General features: G+C 42.7%; 2 protein-coding genes across 18 annotated transcripts in view; one reads left to right on the top strand and one right to left on the bottom strand.

Annotated features, from left to right (window-relative positions):
* The window catches only part of ST6GAL2 (ST6 beta-galactoside alpha-2,6-sialyltransferase 2), an 86,710-nt gene that overhangs the window by 61,367 nt on the left and 5,129 nt on the right, over nt 1-20,214 (top strand). For 12 of the 17 annotated variants that reach the window (XM_083437834.1, XM_083437845.1, XM_083437848.1 and 9 more), the window contains one exon: nt 7,322-7,547. In XM_083437834.1, the coding sequence (XP_083293960.1) occupies nt 7,322-7,547 (226 nt within the window). Of the gene's footprint in view, nt 1-7,321; nt 10,900-10,957; nt 12,460-20,214 lie in introns of those variants that run through there. The other 5 variants (XM_083437839.1, XM_083437840.1, XM_083437847.1 and 2 more) reach the window with 2 other exon arrangements.
* The window catches only part of LOC310676266 (parapinopsin-like), a 52,697-nt gene continuing 33,260 nt past the window's right edge, over nt 778-20,214 (bottom strand). The window contains exons 5-6 of the mRNA XM_083438018.1: nt 4,041-5,400; nt 778-3,891 (exon numbers count right to left, since the gene is read on the bottom strand). Of these exons, the coding sequence (XP_083294144.1) occupies nt 5,161-5,400 (240 nt within the window). The 3' untranslated portion in view covers nt 778-3,891; nt 4,041-5,160. The remainder of the gene's footprint in view (nt 3,892-4,040; nt 5,401-20,214) is intronic.

Here is a 20,214-nt window from a genome sequence, read left to right as displayed (position 1 = left end):
TGTGTTTGAAATAGGTCGATGTTTTCCCATCCTTCCCATCCCATCTGCGTTTGAGCCTTATGTTAAATGGTTGCTAATGGAAGTGCAAACTCAAAATAATCTTGGGCAGCTGCTTTTTCCTCTGCCTGTTTGGAATTTAGGACTAAATTCTGTTTGCATGTTCACCTTTTGATCTCTCATGACTTTTAGAAGTATTGGTTTTGGCAGCCGATACAAGAGAGAGAGAGATGTTCTCTCTGTGATGGCTAATTGGTAAAGAAAGCTACTTTATATGTGCAATTCATTATCACACAAATACACTCACATTGACCTGATATTACGATCAATAAGCGGTGAACATACATGTGTGAACTGGCTTTCATGCCACTAGATTGTGTGCTAGTCAATCCATCTGTTGGTAGGCCTCTAACTAATGAATGTTTCAATGCTTTCAACTCTTTCAGTTTTCTAGCTTTGCCGTAAGTTATCACTGCAGCACGCATTTTAAAGTAAAGATGAACTCAGTTTGAAAATAGGAGAATCTGCATCTGTACTGCAATGACATTTCTCCAAAGGCCACTCAGGATCCTTCTCACATCTGCACAAACATCTGCCAGGCAGGCATTTCCGCCAAGCCTGACATATTAACATCTCTGCTTGATTTATGGCCTGCTAGTAGCTTATCAGACCCAATCTCAGTGCTCAGAAATTAAGATAATGCTTGCCCCAACACCTGCTAGAAGTGTTATGACTTAAGAAGGATTGGGAAGCAATTTGGCTTTAGGAAAGCAAAATATGTGTGAGCTAACCACAAAATATTTTATTGAATTCCTGTTAAAGGGTTCCAGAGGTAACACAACATAACAAAAATACAACAGAGCTTCTTGGTAGCACTATATCTGCTCCCCGTTTGTGCAAGAACTGACATGATGGAACAAGCAATACTATTATGAAATAGCTATGTAAGACTGCTGTGTGTACACACACAAGCACACAGAGAGAAAACCCCACATAGATATGAAAATAGATTTAAGCACCAGAAGCAGGTGTAGGCTTGAGAATCACAAGCCATGCTTAAAACAGAGCTGTAGCCAGGTGGCATAATATAAACGTTTGTGCACGTAATGGACTTAGATGGAATAGTGTTTGAATCAGTGGTGGGAACCAAGATACAGATGATGCTAACAAACTTTTATTAGTGTGTGTGCGCGCACACACACATACCCACAAAAACGCTCTCCTCAAGTAAGCTTAGAAAATATCAAGATCTGAAAACTTTCAGGGCTACTTTCTCTTCTAGGAATTAGGGAATGAGCGATGTGCTCCAAGGATGTTTCACTGTGTGCATGAAGAACCCCTGGCTCAGAGAAGGGGGCAGTATGGAGAAGGCAGAGAAATGCTATTGGGTGACAGGGAGAAGGCAGAATTGCTCAACACCTACTTTGCCTCTGTCTTCACCCAAAAGGAAAGCAGTGCCCAACCTGGCGATAACAGAACAATGCAAGGCGGGATCTGCAGCCTAACATAGCAAAATAGGTGGTAAGGGAGCACCTAGCCACTTTAAATGAATTCAGATCTTCAGGGCCTGATGAGCTGCACCCAAGGGTACTAAAGGCGCTTGCTAATGTAATCTCAGAGCCTCTTTCTATAATCTCTGAGAATTCTTGGAGAACAGGTGAGGCCCCTGAAGACTGGAAGCAGGCAAATGTTGTCCCCCATCTTCAAAACAAAAGGGGGGGAAACCCAGGTGTAAACTACTGGAACCAATGGATCCAAGTCACAAAGTTCCAACTAAACCTTGCCAACAGTAGGAGCTGTTCAACAGTGGAACAGACTACAAGACGTAGCGCACTCTTCTTCCTTGGAAGTTTTAAAGCAGAGGTTGGATGGCCATCTGTCATGGATGATTTAGTTGGAATTCCTCCATTGCAGGGGACTGAACTAGACTATCCTCAGGGTCCATTTTGACTCTACAAGTCTGCGATAGCATGTTTAGAACATCATTTTTGCACAAAAGATCTGCTGCAAAATGGCAAATTAGTGTGGTCTTATTTTTACTTCTTTTTTTAACTTATAAATAAAACATGCCAGTCTTGGACTGAGAACCAGTAGATACTTTGAAACCATTGGTAATTTTTGTGATTATATTGCCAACGTTTACAGATGTAGGTCTACAGGTTTTTTTTTAATTTCAATGGAAAAAGCAGCTATGATTCATGTCAATGGGTGTGCATAAAGATTAGTTTTCCTCCAATGAAGAGAATTTGAAAGGATTCCACGTTGTGGAACTTCTCTGGTCAGTTTGCCATGTGGGAATCAGAACACTTACGGTTTTGCAAATATTGGTGTGATCATTTGTACATATGTATCTTGAAGTTTTATGGCTACTACATAGTTTTGAATGAAAGTTGCAGGAATTGTTAGTGCTTAGTTTCTGGAATATGCAGCATTCAAAATGTTCTCAAAATCGAGTTTTTGCTAAACTAGAAGCTGAGCTGAATCCCAATCAGTTTTCAAAATATATTATTTCTTTCATACTAAACAGTTGGTACAATAAGGTAAACGAAATTACATTCTTGTGTACTTCCAATCTTCTGGAAATGACTTTTTAATTATCTTGCTAATTACATAGTGTAATTGCATTGCACAAAGATACATGCTGGAAGTTGAAAAGCTCTTGAGTGATTAAAATTGCCGAGGACAAATTAAATTTCTTCCCTTTTTTTAGAATCCTTAATATCCATTTATATTTACTATTCATACAATGAACTTAAACATTTATTTAATTCTGATAAAAGAACTTCAACACAAACCCCAAAATCCCAAGAGTTTGATCTTCTGCTATTGAGCTAATTTCAAACCATTGTATAAAATTCCTAAATACATAGCTGTGCGATAAGAGCTTGCGACACAGGTAGCTGAACATTGTACTGTTTTTGGCTGACAAATCCTACATTGATGTAGAAGATAATTCTGTGTAATAGTGCATGGATTGTCATTGCTATGTATGAGAGTCTACAATGGAAGGAGAGTCTACCAGCTTTCAAGGGAGTCCGTTCCACTGTTGAACAGCTCTTGCTGTTAGAAAGTTTTTCCTGGTGTTTATTCAGAATCTCCTTTCTTGCAACTTGAACTTTGGGTCCTTCTCTTCCCAAGCATGAGAAAACAAGCTTTCTCTGGCTTCCATGTGACAGCCCAAAGATACTTGAAGATGGTTATCATAATCTCCTCTCGGTCTCCTCTTTTCCAGGCTAAACTGCTGGGATAGTTCAGTAGACCATGAAACACTTAAATCTCAGGGTTACAGGTTCACCCCCCACATTGGGCAAAAGATTTCTTCATCGCAGGGGGTTGGACTAGATTGGCTTTGTGGTCATTTCCAACTCTACAGTTAACTGACCACGCAGTAGTTCCTTGAATCTTCTTCTTTTGCCCTTTTTGAAGATGGGGGCTACATTTGTCCGCCTCCAGTCTGCAGGGACCTCGCCTGTTCTCAAAGAATTCTCAAAGATTATAGACGAAGGCTCTGAGATTACATTCACAAGCTCCTTGGGTGTAGCTCATTGGGCCCTGGAGATTCGAATTCATTTAAAGTAACTAGGTGTTCCCTTACAACTTCTTTTCCTATTTTGGGCTGCAGCTTCCTTCTTGCATCATTCGTTCTGCTATTGCCAGGTTGGGAACTGCAGAGAACCTACTACTTGCCTGTTCCTCTTGCTTCGAACACAGCCAAAGAAATCTTTATAATTATTTTTAACCTTTTCCCCCAAGCCTGAGCTTCTTTCTGAGCTTTGCCCCACCTGGGACATTCCCCCTGCAACTGTTGGCTACATGTGTATATTCTTCCTTCGTGATTTCCCTTTCTTTCATTTCTTAATACATGCCCTCCTTAAATCTCACCTCATCTGTAAGCTTATGTATCATAGAATCATAGAGTTGGAAGAGACCACAAGGGCCATCGAGTCCAACCCCCTGCCAAGCAGGAAACACCATCAGAGCACTCCTGACATACGGTTGTCAAGCCTCTGCTTAAAGACCTCCAAAGAAGGAGACTCCACCACACTCCTTGGCAGCCACACTGGTTTCTTTAGATGCCTCCCACTTTTCTTTCTTGTTGGAATTGTCTGCATTTGTGCCTTCATTATTTCACCTTTAGGAAATACATAGGGCAGGGAAATACTATTAGGCAGGGGAAAGTGGCAAAGTGGTACCTAATGGTGAGCAAGGGTTGAGGATAATGTTGTCCGTGCTGACATCTTAGGCATGGGAGTGTGCTTTACACAAGCAGTAGCAAGCACATACTGGGTAGGGATAACTCGAAGAGTAATTAAAATGAAGTTTCCTGTTAACAGCTGTAGATTTCTAACCTGGCGCCAATATGTTTTTTAAAAGTTAAAACCATAAATATGTAGGTTACATGTGGCCTCTTCACATGTAGATTGGGACTGTGGGGGTTGTCTAGTCCGACCCCATGCAGGAATTTCTTGCACAACATGGGGCTTGAACCCACAACCCTGTGATTAAGAGTCTCATGCTCAACCGACTGAGCTATCTCTTGGTGCGCATATATTGGCTAAAATGAAGTTGCTGTCCCGTCATCATTTAATATCAATAATGATGCTCCTTATAACCTGCCCCCTCCAAATCCGACTGATACTAAATCACTGTGCTTGCTTGAGAAGGGAGATCTACATTTTGTGTTGTGAAAGTGAATCGGAATATTTAAAGTTTATTACCAGCCTCGATATGAACCAGCAGTTGTGTGAGCTAGTGCATATTTACTACTCTTTAAAAAACCAGTTAATACTGTGACTTAGTACACATTTGAAAACTATTCTAGCGGTCAGTGCTTATCAGGTTACAAAGATCTAGAATGAGATTTTTGTGAAGCTGAGGCGGAGGCAGCTAACCTCAAAAGAATGGGCATTGAGGCATCTACCAATAACTTCAAGCAGCTATCCCAATACATTATTCCCTTGCATATCTAGAGCACCAGTCTTTTTTGTGTGTGTGTGCTATAATCACATAATTCCTACTTGATTCAGAGTTAGAAACAGTTAATAGCAACACGTTTTGTTCCTGCTTAACGCCCAGCAGATTCCTTAGGGGAAAACAAAGCAAGCTGGCAATAAAACTGTAACATATATGATATAGATGGATCAGGCAGCAGCTTGTACTCATTCACAAGAATGAATTTTCCTTGGACATCTGTGGTGGGCTGTCTGAAACAGGCTCTGGGCTTGACTCTGGGCTCAGAAGGCGGTCTATTTTCTCGTCCATTTGGGGAAGTGCTGGCCTAGTGGTTCCACCACCTGCTTTCTGGTTCAGTTGGATGACTGTGACCTTTGACTGGCAGGTGGTTTCTCCGTCAGCCGCTGAAGCAGGTTGGCAGTGGAAAAGCATCAGAAAGCATTTGTAGAACTGGAAAACAAAAAAAACCCAACCAGTTTCATTTTGCTAAACTGCAGTTTTCAGGTTACGAATTAGGATAAAGATTCATGCATTTAAAAAGTTAAGTGAAGATTCAGATTCTGCTATCTACATAGCAATCCAACCTTTCCCAAACCTTTTCACTTTGGAGCCTTTGAAGAACATGCTGCATCAGCTCCGGCACCTCACAGCTCATTCCTCCCTCAGTTTGAGGGCCAGAGCACAATGGTCCTCAAATTGGTCCTGGGCGATGTACCACATTGGCCCAAATATAAGCCGCACCTGAATATAAGCCGCACATTTAAAAGTATTGGAGGGAAAAGACAATACCTAAATATGCCACTCCCTCGCTTTCTCCCTTGCTGGCCTTGGGGGACTACGTGTGGGGCAGGCGTCGCTGCGTGGCACTCCTGGCACTGTTTACCCCGTGCTCCTGGCTGCATACTGGATTCTTTTTGTAAGGTCGTGAATATAAGCTGCACTTTAACTTTTCACAGTCAGAATTTGGAAAAAAGGTGCAGCTTATATTCAGGCCAATACGGTATATCAGTATATTGCCCAAGCCTAATGCTGACCCCACTGGGCAGAATGGAGCCTCCTTGACTTCAGTAGGAAGGAAGGCCAAGTTAAACATAATAGAGCCAGACACGATAGCATTGGTTAGCATTTTGGCACGTTGGCTGTAACCTGCAAATCACCCTCTGAGAGCTGCTCCTCATCTTGGGCAAATTGGCCCTGGAGCAGACAGGATGAAGAAGCGTTTGGATTTGATATCCCGCCTTTCACTCCCCTTCAGGAGTCTCAAAGCGGCTAACATTCTCCTTTCCCTTCCTCCCCCACAACAAACACTCTGTGAGGTGAGTGGGACTGAGAGACTTCAAAGAAGTGTGACTGGCCCAAGGTCACCCAGCAGCTGCAGGTGGAGGAGCGGAGACGCGAACCCGGTTCCCCAGATTACGAGACTACCACTCGTAACCACTACACCACACTGGCTCTCATACAAGTCACTGACAGGCTTAGTTGTGCAATGCCAGAGGACCACAGTGCTGTTTCAGGCAAGAGAGGCAGGTCCTGAACCTCAGGAAAAGCCACGACTGCTGCTTTCTGCTTCTTTAGCTTGGAGCCCCCCTCACAAGCGGGTCTTAAGAAAAGACTGGGGGTTAAAGGCCATAGGGAAGGGGGCTTATCTGGCTCCCTGGAGGACTTGTGAAGTTTAGCAGGAACTGGTGGGTGGTGGGACTAGGAGCTCAGGGCTTGCCCAACCAAAGAGTAAGTAGGGCTGGCCGGGAACATCTTTGTCCATTGAGGCAGAAGCCCTAAGAAAGGCTATCAAAACACGTGGCACAGTAGCACCCAAATGTATTCCCTAATTCACAAGCTGAGATTCCTGCTTGATGACTCTCGAGGCTCCTTCCAACTCTACAACAGGAGGGAAGGAAAGCAGTAGCAAAATAAAGGGGGAGAAAACAAAGAAAAGAGGCAGCTTGAAAGGAGAAACAACAGTGCTGTCTACCCCTTCACCATTTATTTTTTTTAAAACAGAAGGAGGAGAGAAAAATGAAGGCTGGAATTAATTCACAGGGGCAGCAGAAAAACTCACAAGAACAGAGGAGCTATGAGAAAGGGAACAGGAATTTGGTTGAGGTCAATGGCAATGCATCAACTCCTGTTTTCTTGATACTACTGGTGCATTTCCTGTTCTTGGTCACCAGGTGGCAGGCAGAACCCACTCAACAGCCCTTTGTCCAAAGAAAATATATTGATTCAGCCGCCACCGCATGCTAGAGATGATTAGCAATTTAGCAAACAGAACTGGACTTGATTTTCGCATGTGCAATAATTAAAAAGGAACCTGAGTTTGGAAACTTATTCTGACATTTTTAAATACCCTAAACGTTTCCTCTGTTTTCAGGGATTCTCATCATGATGTCCATGTGCAGCGAAGTCCATGTATACGAATACATTCCTTCAGTCCGGCAGACCGATCTCTGCCACTACCATGAACTCTACTATGATGCGGCTTGTACCTTGGGGGCTTACCACCCGCTGCTTTATGAGAAACTGCTGGTGCAGAGGATGAACAGAGGCTTCCAGGAAGATCTGTACCGGAAAGGAAAAGTGATTTTGCCAGGGTTCAGGTCAGTGAAATGCCCTGGATGGAAGTGATTCCCATGCAACACTAAGAAAGGATATTTCTAGAACAAAGTGCAATAAGGTGCTGCTGTCGTACTAATAAACAACAAAGAAATACTTGAAAAAAACCCGGATCCTAGACCAATCTAGTCTTGAGTCTATAAACTGTAATTAAGTAGCAGGCTTGGGGGAAGTCCTTGCTTCTGAGGCCTGAGTATTTATTATTGCTTTGAAAATAGGTTTTGGGGTTTGTTTTGGGTTGTTTTTTTTAAAAAAGGCTTGCTTTTTGAGAGATGCAAACTATGGTGAAGGTAAAATACTGTGAGGATATATGCCAGAAATCATCAAGCAGTTATACCACATGTGCCCGATTGCAGTCCTTTAGACAAGGCAGATTAAACACAAAGCCTAACCTAGTGAAGCAGTCCTCACAATTAAACAAAAGCAAACTTCAGCTATATTTTTCACAGCATCTTTTAAGATTTTCCTCTCTTCCCTCTTATAAAAAGTGCCAGATGTTTACTGAATACAATGAGCCATGTTTTCGTTTTATTTAAACTGTTCTGGTGGCTGAGCTTCGAACCCTAACCTTAAAACACTGGTGCTGGACTCTTTTAACATGTGTTAAGACGTATTTGGTCAAATACATAAATTGGTAGCATGCACAGGAAAGGTTGAGTAGAAGACCGCCACCTGGCTGTTTCAGAAAATAGCATCTTGAAATTTGCTTCCGTGCCAACGTTCTGGCACCAGTGTCTATATTAGAACAAAGATATTTTCTGACCTTTTATGTGGGACTGAATTGCCACACATTCATGTACGCAGGCCTGCAGGCTGATTCTCATTCATCATGCCATGACAACTCCCTCCAAACACCCTCATGACAGCTACTGTAGTCAGGATGAAAAGTCTTACCTGCGGATGAGCCATCAAGGGAGTAGGTTGTTGTGCGACAATCACAACCCACAAGCAAACAACACAGCTTATCTGCAGAAAGCAGTTGCTTTCTAATGCTTTGTTTCCTCTACCATCTGTGTGGATGTGTCAGGATGCTGTCACTGGCTCCCGGCAGTGGTTGCCCAGGAAAGTAGAAAGACAAGGAAAATTTTCTTACAGTCCTTTTTTATTCCAAACTTTACAGAGAGAGGCTATAGAACCCAGCCTCTTGGATAATGGCGTTGTGCCAAGTGAATCTTCACACACCCCAATCTCTTCCACTTCCTCATTCATCATCATCATCATCTTCTCTACAGGTGTTGCTAAGTGCCCTCTGTCTTTGAGCTCTTTGCTCTCCTACTTTTAAGGCTCGCTGGGTTCTGGGAGATGGTGGGTCTGGAATGCTTTCTAGTGACGTGTCAACCACCTCTCCCATTATTTCTCAGCTTTTCCCCTCATCTGCCTCTGAGCTGTGACCTCCCACACACCCCCGTTGAAAATCGATACTATCTTCCTCTTCCTCCTCCCTGGAAGGTTCAGGATGGGAAGGCGGTCTCCACCATTCTTCCTCCTCTGCCCAGTCCCTGACAGGATGTTAGACTAGAGATCTTCAGCAGCCTTTTCCATTTTAGTTTTCTTTCGCTGCCCCAGAGCCCAGCTGTAGCGCTATTCAGGGGTAAGTGTCAGGAAGAAAGGTTGGGGCAGAGGGCAGCAGGGCTTGTAGTCTTCTGAATGTTCACTACCACTGCAGTATTTATTGGCAAGCCAAGTCAAGGGGAAGCGAGTGAACAGAAGAGAGGAGCTTTGGGGTTGACAGAAAGTAGTAAGAAGAGAAGAGGGAATTCATCAGGTTACCTTGTGAGCCAAAGATGCAGTGAGATGCCAAACCCTGTAGGTTCTTGTTGTTAAGAGCGGAGAGTCAAAATTCTGGCCCAGAAATATTCAAGCAATGCTTCTGCATTTGCAACATTCACTTTCACCCCCAAGTTTCTAGCAATAGGTAGCAAGATCCTGATTCTACTTCTAGGTCTTAAGAATGTAAAGACAATTTAGCTGGATCAAGCTTGAAGGCCTATCTCATCCTGCATTCTGGTTCCAGCAGTGGTCAATTAGATGCCTCTGTGGAGGTTTGCAAGAAAGGCATAAAGGCAGTGGGCTTACTCTGTCACTTGTCCCCAGCCTCTTGACATTGACAATATCTCCAAACACAGAGCATCCATTGGGCTGCTGTGCCGACCTGCTGTGTGTCACTTTTCTGCCTGTCTAATCTTGTTTCCGAAGGTGGTGTTCATCTTCCACATCTTCCAACGATATTTTTTTTTAAGTGATGAGTTCCATAATTTAATTCAAAGGAGGATGGATCAGGTCTCCCCCTTCAGGCCTACATAAGACTCCTGTCAAATGCAAACTCTACCTTGCAAAAGACTGCTGAGCACCAACAGAGACGGTCTATAATCTTTCACCTTGTTGTCGTGGAAGGATAGCTCTCCAGGTGTTGGGAGTGCAGCTTCCTTTCTTCCTTCCTTCCTGTGGGCCATGTTGGATGGGGCTGATGGGAGCTACCGTCCAACAAAGTCTAGAGATACACATGTCCCCCATCCCTGTTGTGTTTGCTCAATCAGGAGTATCCCAGTAAAGGAAAATATAGTGCGCATATCTCATTGCTTAGGCTCTTTAAAAAAAAAAATTACCCAGCTGGGTTGAGAGAGAGAGAGAGAGAGAGAGAGAGAGAGAGTTTGCATCCGTGCTTGTATGCATATGTTTCTGCTGTATTCTTAACAATAACCGCCTGCCTGAGGCATAATTCAATTTAAACAAATAATTGTGTTGGGTTCAGCATAATTTAACCATGGCTTAATTTAACATCCTATTTGTTTCAGTGGGAGCTAATCTCATTATTGCTAACACAGCAACACACACCAAATACTGGATCATAGGGGCCGAGGTCCCTTCACCACACCCCATAAAATATCGGAGGGGGCTGGGCCCCACCCAAAGTTGATGGGCATTGCCATTCATATGGTGTGTGTGTGCCATGTCATGTGAACCATTATGTAGGATGGGGCTTGTCTAGGTTCCCCAGTATTTTATTCAAGTTGGCACCCCTATACTGGATACTTTTCTGAATAGTGCCATTTTAGTCAAGTTTTATCTAAGGATTCAACTGCTTAGACATTCCTTCAAGAACCTTAAATTAGTGGTGGCCATGTGGTATCTTCTTAAATGTAACTTAGAAGCACTGCTTGTCTCCAAACTGAGGTCTAGTACAAACCCAGGGATGCCACCACAGATCCTGAGTCAACCTTCCAACAAAGTCTGGTTTTCCCTCTCGCCATTTAAGTTCTCCTAACTCAACCACTTCACAATCGAAACTGTAGTTGTTTATTCCACTGACTTCAGCAGGGTTCGAATTGGAAACTTTAAAAATATTATTATTGGTTCATCTTCTGATAAGTGTTCACTTTGCAAAATTCCACAGATGAAGAATAATGCATTTTACTTCAGTGTTGAAGGGAGATGAGAGGGGAATAGGAAGAAACAGGAGGGGAACTTCCGGTTTTGTTTTTTAAAAGTTGCAAGTGAAAGAAAAAAAGAAAGCATTAGCAAGTGATAGCTGATTGAAAGTTCAGACTGTTCAGTTTAAGACAGTAAATGAATGTGTATTAGATGTTAAATAGAATTTTGTATGTTTTTAGGCCACCTTATTATATATATATAGATATATATATAACAGTGCATTTTTAATCTATATCAGAATTATAAATGTTCAGTAAATGTCTGCAACTCCTACTTGAAGTCAGTGAGAAATCTCACTTTAAAAAAGTATGAAGTCTGTTTAAGCCTTTGCTTCTTCTTCTTTTTACCAGTTTAAAAAACAAAAAAGCAAGGGTTGCTGGGAGAAGTTAGTTTTGATTGGCATAAATATGTTGAAAGCTTCACACTTTCTCTGCACTGATGGCTGTACAGTTGAAAAGTTGCACTCAACACCTTGGGGTAAAGCATACTTGTTTTCTGTTATTATTATCTGTCATGATCTACACTTTCCACTGTGAATTTTTTAACGTGGTGCTCTCTTAATTTTTTATGCATAACGCCTTCAGAGGGTCACTTTGAGGTGTTCTCATGTTTGTTACAGGGAAATTGATCTATAAACTGTTGAGCCAATCTTTGTTTTGCTAGCAAAAACAAAACGTTCATCTCTTGTTGTTTCTTCCATGGTCATGTGTGACTTGGAGGCATGGCCAGGTACTTGCTTCACCTTCTCAGTTTTTCCCCTCTGCTTGCTACCAGAGTTACTTGTGTTGAGTTCAAAAGCACTGAATGTGGCACTGGGCACAAAATCCAGCTTCCAGCGCCTTGTATCATATATTTTTTTTTAAAAAAAAAGAGGTGCTTTGTAGCCTGTGTGGCTGGCAAAAATATCCCAACAGTGTTGAGCATTGCCTGCTCCAAACTCAGAGAAGTCAAGAGGCAGTGCTTTAAAAAAATATTATAGGAGCCTAGGGCAAGGCTTCAAGTACCCAGTTTTCTTCCTTGCAGAATCAGATTAAAAATATGGAAATTAAGAAAATCATGCACCCTTGTTTAATTAGCTGACACACAAATCACAGTATCCAGCTTTTCTCTGCACAGAATCCATATTATTTTGCAGGCCAATTTCCCCCCCACACATATTCTTTTGCTCAAAGGTAAGTTCCACTGTGTTCAAATGGATCCTGCTCCCTACAGGTGCATATAAGACTGCAAACCTCACATGGCACCTGGGAGTAAGCCCCATTAAACTCAGCGAGGCTTACTTTCAAGTAGATATAGGATAGTTCTGTCAATTAGCCTTGTGGCAATCGCACGGCTAGGTGGGAGATGGGAAGTGCCTAGTTTCCACTGAATTGCATAAATAGCAATCCTAACCCCACTTATCTTGGAGTAAGCCCCATTGAATTCACTAGGACTTACTTCTGAGTAGACTTGGTTAGGGTATGGCCACAATGACCCTATTCCATATGTAACACAATAATTTAAATGCACGAGCAATGCAAGTCTTGAAAGATCTACATTGGCTCCCAGTACGTTTCTGAGCACAATTCAAAATGTTGGTGCTGAAAGCCCTAAACAGCCTCAACCCAGTATTCCTGAAGGAATGTCTCCACCCCCATCATTCTGCCCGGACACTGAGGTCCAGTGTCGAGGGCCTTCTGGTGGTTCCCTTGCTGCAAGAAGCCAAGTTACAGGGAACCAGGCAGAGGGCCTTCTTGGTAGTGGCACCCGCCCTGTGGAACGCCCTCCCATCAGATGTCAAAGAGAAAAACAACTACCAGACTTTTAGAAGACATCTGAAGGCAGCCCTGTTTAGGGAAGCTTTTAATGTTTAACAGACCACTGTATTTTAATATTTTGCTGGAAGCCGCCCAGAGTGGCTGGGGAAACCCGGTCAGATGGGCGGGGTATAAATAATAAATAGATTATTATTATTATTATTATTATTATTATTATTATTATTATTATTATTATTTTCTCTTCGTATGCTCACCCTTGCTCTCCCGTCCTCTCACATGGCCAAGAGGAGGAGTTTGGCAGCATCTTCTTTTAAACTAGGGTTTGCTGAAACAAGCCAAAATAAAAACCATGGGTTGTGATCCTAGGCTTGTTTCAAAATTTCAACAAACTATTCACTAAAATAATCAACCATGTGCTCCAGAAGGCATGTCTAACTGCATTATCTATTTATTTTGCCCAGGATTCTGAAACTTGCTTCCTTCATAGCACAGTCCCGTGCATTTCTACTCAAAAGTAAGCCCCACTGAATTTAATCCGATGTACTCCTAGGCAAGCAAACGTTCAAAGTCGAGGTGGAGAACCTGTAGCCCTTCAGATTTTGCTGTTCTAGCCAAGTTGGCCAATAATCAAGGATGCTGGAAGTTACAGTAAAGAATTGCAGCCTTACTACCTTTCTGTCTAATGTTAGGGGCAAGGAGAATGCTAGCATGGCCTATTATATACATTTTTCACTGCCACTCCAGCCTTGATTAAGATACAGAATTTCCTGGAGATTTTGACCGCAGAGAACTGGTAAATGTAAACCAGGTGATAGATCACTGACAGGGGAAGAGAAATGAAATAAGGATTGCAGTTGTTGCTCTTCATATTTCTATGCTTCATTCCCTTTGCAGATGAAGTACAGTGGTACCTTGGGTTACAGATGCTTCAGGTTACATACGCTTCAGGTTACAGACTCCGCTAACCCAGAAATAGTACCTCGGGTTAAGAACTTTGCTTCAGGATGAGACAGAAATTGTGCTCTGGCGGTGTGGCAGCAGCGGGAGGCCCCATTAGCGAAAGTGGTAACTCAGGTTAAGAACAGTTTCAGGTTAAGAACGGACCTCCGGAACGAATTAAGTACTTAACCTGAGGTACCACTGTACTGAAAGGAGACAGAGCAAGTTGGTCCAGCTAAGGTTCTAAAATGTTCAACCCTTCCTAGAAAGGGCTACCTTTTCATCTGCATGGAGAGAACAGCTCTGGTCCAGCTAAGGTTCTAAAATGTTCAACCCTTCCTAGAAAGGGCTACCTTTTCATCATCTGCATGGAGAGAACAGCTCTGCCCACCCCCAACGCCAGACAAAATACTTAAATTGTGACACCCTATTGCCGTCGAGTAGGCCCTGTGGCGGTGTGAGCTCTCATCCCTAAGTCAGAGGAAACATTTGCGGGTGTTACGCTCATCATGCAAAAATATTTGAAGTGTTAGTAATGAAAGCTGCAAAATGCTCCACACTTGTTAAAAATCACCCTTTCTAAAGTGGATCATTAAATATAAATGGAGGTTTTTGAAAATATTGTTTGGGCGCTAAATAATTCTTAGTACTTGGGGGGGGGGAATCTAGCTAGGAGTTGTTCTTTTGATTTTGTTCAACAAGACTTTTCTATCCCTAAATTGAACTCTGACTTCATTAATTTCAGAGTGCCTAGCCTTGGACAGATTGCAGTCCATAATTTCCTTAACAAGATCCCCTTCTTTCTTTCTCTCACACAAACCATACCAGGGTAGTTTTACATGTGCTGAAATTGAAGACAGACAAGGTTATGACTGGGCTTTCCACATTTTCTTCTTAATTTTTTTGAAAGTTCAGCTGCTTACATGGCATGCAAAATTGGAGTAAAGATCAAGTGCCCCTATGGAAGGAAGGGTGGGATATAAAAATAAATGATGATGATTGTATTTATTTATTTATTTTTAAAAAGTAACCAACTTCTTTCCCTCCCTTATACTTTACAATTTGAAGATAAAATACTGAAAATGTCGTGAAATTACAGGCACATTTCAACAAATTTTAAAATCTCATATAGAGGCATTTGCCTCCATAAAACTGCAGCTTTCTGTGCAAAGAGAACACCTGGATTAACTGTTTATATAAGTACCTCATGTCTATTGAAGGTTTATTTAAATAACTGCCCTGAGATCTTTGTGATGAAAGGTGGTGTATGAATTGAATAAATTAAATAAAAATAAAATGCATTTTTATATCGCAGATTTCCACTCTGTAACATGGCAACATAATTCGAACCTCTGTTGTTACATGGCCAGCTGTGTACATGCCTTATATTCACACATATCATCTCATTTTCTAAAGCTGTAGTCGCCGAGCTACTCAAATAGAAGACTGTGTACTTTTTAAATAGCCTTGAGAATTATTTTGTATGGTAATTTTTTAAGTGAATGTGCACTCTTCAAGAAACGAAAGCTTGAGATTTTCCAGGAGTCGCATTTTTAAAAACAGTGTTTGTATACATTTTAACACTTTTGTATTTTCTATTTTGGTTTTATATATTTTTATGTATGCACAGTGTACAGATTTTTCTTGTAAATAAAGTTTGTTTGTTTTTTTTATTTGATTGGATGCATCAGTCTCTCATTATTTAACATGAGGGGATTAAAACGTGTGTGTTACAAAACAAATGTTGCCATTAAGGAACTAACTGCACATGTAGGTAAAGGTAAAGGGACCCCTGACCATTAGATCCAGTCATGACCGACTCTGGGGTTGCGGCACTCATCTTGCTTTATTGGCCAAGGGAGCCGGTGTACAGCTTCCAGGTCATGTGGCCAGCATGACAAAGCCGCTTCTAGCGAACCAGAGCAGCGCATGGAAACTCTTTTTACCTTCCCGCTGGAGTGGTACCTATTTATCTACTTGCACTTTATGCTTTCGAACTGCTAGGTTGGCAGGAGAAGACCGAACAACGGGAGCTCACCCTGTCGCGGGGATTCGAACCGTCGACCTTCTGATCGGCAAGTCCTAGGCTCTGTGGTTTAACCCACAGGCCACCCGCGTCCCCTTAACTGCACATGTAGCACCTGGTATATAAAGGCAGTGTGGTGTAGTGGTTAGAGTGTTGGACTAGGACCTGGGAGACCAGGGTTCAAATCCCCATGAAACTCACTGGGTGACCTTTGCCCAGTTATTGCTTCTTAGCCTAACCTACCTCACAGTGTTGTAGTGGGGATTAAATGAGGAGGGGAACCATGTACACCACCTTGAGCTCCTTGGAGAACAAGGTGGGGTATTAAGTACAATAAATACATATACATTCCGAAAATAAGCTAGGTATTAGTCCCCAAGCTACTTTTGATTAATAGCCTTGTGAGAAGTGACCTATCCCTGAGACCTAATCTGATTCCCTCCTGCCACAAGCTACAGAACAGGGGAAAAGGCAAGTGTGAGCAGAAAGATCTGTAACTGCTAAGGCATACTGAATTTTTAAAAAACTACTAATGCACGGACCTCGCAAGGGAATCTCTGTGTTTAAGGAGGCTTCCACAAGCTAGCCTTAAAAAAGTATGGCGGAACACCCAAAGATACAGTGGCTGGATCTGGACACATAAAAAAAAAACGTTACAGGAAAACACGTTACAGAGCTCATAGCATAAAATCCCACAGGAGATTTTGGCTGCCCTACATCTGGTGATAACAATATAATTATAGTTATAGCGATATTATTGACTGAGTGTAGCTAAGTCCAGTGTCTCTGTCCCTTACAAACTGTGTAGTTGTTCCATTGTGTGGAACAGCTTGTGAATCGTGGTAAGGAGAAGCTTGGGGACCGTGAACAGAAGCATTGCTGGGTGCATGCGGTCAACTGAATGTTTATACAGTGGTTTGCTGCACTGTTCCTCAAAGCAAATAGCCGTGGAACTGCCTGATCCTGAGTTAATCCATCTACATTCCAACCTTGATTGGCTGGACAAGGTTTCAAAGAAATATATTTCCTTTTTAAAAGGAGGTGCTGGTCACTGAACCAAGGACGACACATATTGCTCTACTACTTCAGCCCAAACAATTAAATGCTGCTCTATATCTGATACCTTTTAGGTCTGGTGTTGTCATTTTAAGGTTTCAGCTTGACTGCAGGCAGAAGGCAGAGACAAGAGACGGGCATTTGAAATGCTCAGGAGTAGCATGATGTACCAAGAAAAGTTTACACGAACACTTTATCCTTGTCATACATTCCTGAAGGAAAGACTTTAAAGCTATTCACCGTGATTCAATTGCTAGGCATTAGTTAAACATGAAAGCCTTCTTCAGAAACAGCTTGCTCTCCTCACAAAACCAGTAAAAAGCCCCAAATGTTAGATATGCTTTCCCTCCTACACACATTGATCAAGTGGCCCATTCTTCCTGTGATGAATGATCCCTATCCTTATGATGTCATTCTAAGTAAAGGTAAAGGGACCCCTGACCATTAGGTCCAGTGGTGGCCAACTCTGGGGTTGCGGCGCTCATCTCGCTTTACTGGCCGAGGGAGCTGGCTTACAGCTTCTGGGTCATGTAGCCAGCATGACTAAGCCGCTTCTGGCGAACCAGAGCAGCGCACGGAAACGCGGTTTACCTTCCCGCCGGAGCGGTACCTATTTATCTACTTGCACTTTGACGTGCTTTCGAACTGCTAGGTTGGCAGGAGCAGGGACCAAGCAATGGGAGCTCACCCCATCGTGGGGATTCGAACCGCTGACCTTCTGATCAGCAAGTCCTAGGCTCTGTGGTTTAACCCACAGCGCCACCCGCGTCCCTGATGTCATTCTACCATACAACAATAAAGGAGAAACAAACCCCTGACGAGTGCTGAGATATGTGAAGGAAGATTTCGAATACATCCCTGTGGCTACTTCACAGTTGTTTGTCCAGGTAAATAAAGAAGCAGCTCCCCTGCCTCGCTTAAACCTGTTAGAGGTCTCCTGAGGAGTGAGACAGCCCTATACACTGGTACCTTGGTTGTAGAATGGCTTGGCTCCTGAACAAATCGGCTCCCGAATGCTGCAAACCCGGAAGTGAGTGTTCCGGTTTGTGAACGTTTTTCAGAAGCTGAACGTCTGACACAGCTTCCAATTGAGTGCAGGAAGCTCCTGCAGCCAATTGGAAGCTGCGCCTTGGTTTTCGAACAGTTGCGGGAGTCGAACAGACTCCCAGAACAGATTAAGTTCAACAACCAAGGAGAGAGGAAATCCCGACTAAAGGATTATGGCAAGAGAAACTGATGCACTATGCAGAATTGGCAAAATTGACACATAAACTACGGGACAAGGTTAACTGTGACTTTAAAGATGAATGGGAACCTTTTACAAAGTATCTAAAGATGCAACAAAGTGAATTGGACTGCTTGGCAGGCTTTGAATAAACACTCCAAACTTTTTATTGATAATAACCAGTTAGCTAAATTAAGGAGTTTATAATTGTGTAACATGCAGAGAATAGCATTTATAGAGAAACCAGAGATTGGAACTGAGGGAAGTTGGGGGACGGGGAGGGGGGTTGTTTTATGGGAGGGGGGAAATAGGGGGGAAATTAAGGATGATATGTTTTAAGATAATATGTTCTGTTTAAATTCCTAATAATTTTTTTTTTAAAAGTTCAACAACCAAGGTACCATGTACAGCTGTGGATTGGGGTGGCAAGTGCTGGCATCTTGTTATCACAGGTGCATGGACAAAACGGTTTCCTAACACTGTTGGGATCACAAGACTTTACAGCTACCTGGTGTGCTCAAAAGGCATGGGATAAAGTGTACCAGATCTTGTGCTCCTCAAAAAGACCTGTCTGGAGTAGAAGTAAAGTCCAAACGGGTAAAAGAACACCATTTCCCTCAGTATAGACCTAAATGATCTAGGCTTACTGAGCATCATCTCACTGACACTGCCTTCAAAGCTCTTAACATCTTATAATCTCTACTTCCATGGCCTTAAATAATACACGGACAATATCATTCCACCAAGCTATTCAGAATGGATAACACACACATGCTTAAAATTACCAGGAAAGCCATTCCCCACCCCACCCCCAGTAATTTTTACATGGTCTTTAAAAAGATAAAGGCCATAGCTTCTACTTTTCATGTTGCACTAAATGTAAATGTCTACATTTTATTTCTGAGTACATGCAACTGACTGGTTGTTCTACAGTACTCTTTGCAGTAGAAGCTGTAGTACAAAGGTTAATTTGCAGGGGCACAAGCTTTTTAAATGCCAGTCGTACAACCTGTAGCCCCAATCACTTTTTCTGAGATCTGAACGGCTCTACAAAAGGTCTTCAATCCATTCGTTTGTCATCAAACATTAAGAATACCTAGGCTGAACCCAATTAGAGTACCTAAGCTGAATCCATAGTCAACTTTGTGATTGTACAAGGTCCTAATAGTCCAGCTTTGCAGACTGCACACTTGCATGTGGGTTTCATCAACAAATCTGATGCCCAACAAGTCACTATTAGTCAACTGCAGATTTATAATTTCTGTTTGTGAACTTATAATTCCCTGTCTATGTACAAATGGCAGAAGCAGTAATTCATGAATGCACAATTTTAAGTTAACGCCATGTGTTTAAGATAGCGGTGGGAACCCTGTGGCCCTCAAGATGCTCTTGGGGCAATCCCACCCACCATCCCTGACCTGGTTAATGCTGGTGGGCAAAAACGAGAATTGGAAGTCCTGGAACATCTGGAAGTTCACAGGTTCTCCATTCACTGCTTTTAAGAGAGAATCTATGAAGGGTGTGTCTGGACTGCACCTAAGCCAAATGTTTCCACAATTCTGCTTCCAACAATTTAACCAACACTTTATTGATTTGTTGCCTGCCCTTCACCCAAAGGTCCCATCATTAAAACACAACGTTAACAATGACAGAACAACTTGTAACCATAAAAAATAAGGCTGGTCCTAACAGTTTATACCCAAAGTGTCCAAAGAGGTGCCTCTTCAGCACCTTCCTTCAGAAGCCAGATACACCTCGGTGGAGATGGAGTTCCACAGCTTAGCGGTTGCCATGGAATGCCCTCTCCTGGACCGCCACCCTCCCCCAAGCCTCTGAGGGTAGAGACACTACCAAAAGGCCCCCAATCTGAGCACTTGAGCTAGACTGATGGGAAGGAGGCAGTCTCTCTGATATTTGAAACCTCAAAAGGGCCTCCTAAGATGAGGAAGCTCTGAGGAGAGCTCTGTGCACTCTCTCTATTCCCCAACAAAACTCACTTGGGAGGTTTTCTCCCCCTAAGGATAATGTGGATGCAGCGGTCCCACATTCCCAATAATCCCCTTGTTTGGGTATTCCGCTAAATGAATCCAGAGGTCGTGGATCCTGTCCAATGCCCTGCTGGTGGCTAGGGCTATGGCACGACCCCCGGTGACATCAGGGGAAGCTTCCAGGCGTATTTGCATCAACAAGCTCCTCCCACTGGTTGTTAACCTTAG

This window comes from Podarcis tiliguerta (assembly GCF_965153285.1).
Source record: "Podarcis tiliguerta genome assembly, chromosome: 4".
In the NCBI taxonomy this organism is placed as follows: Eukaryota; Metazoa; Chordata; class Lepidosauria; order Squamata; family Lacertidae; genus Podarcis; species Podarcis tiliguerta.
This window is presented reverse-complemented; position numbering and strand designations above follow the sequence as displayed.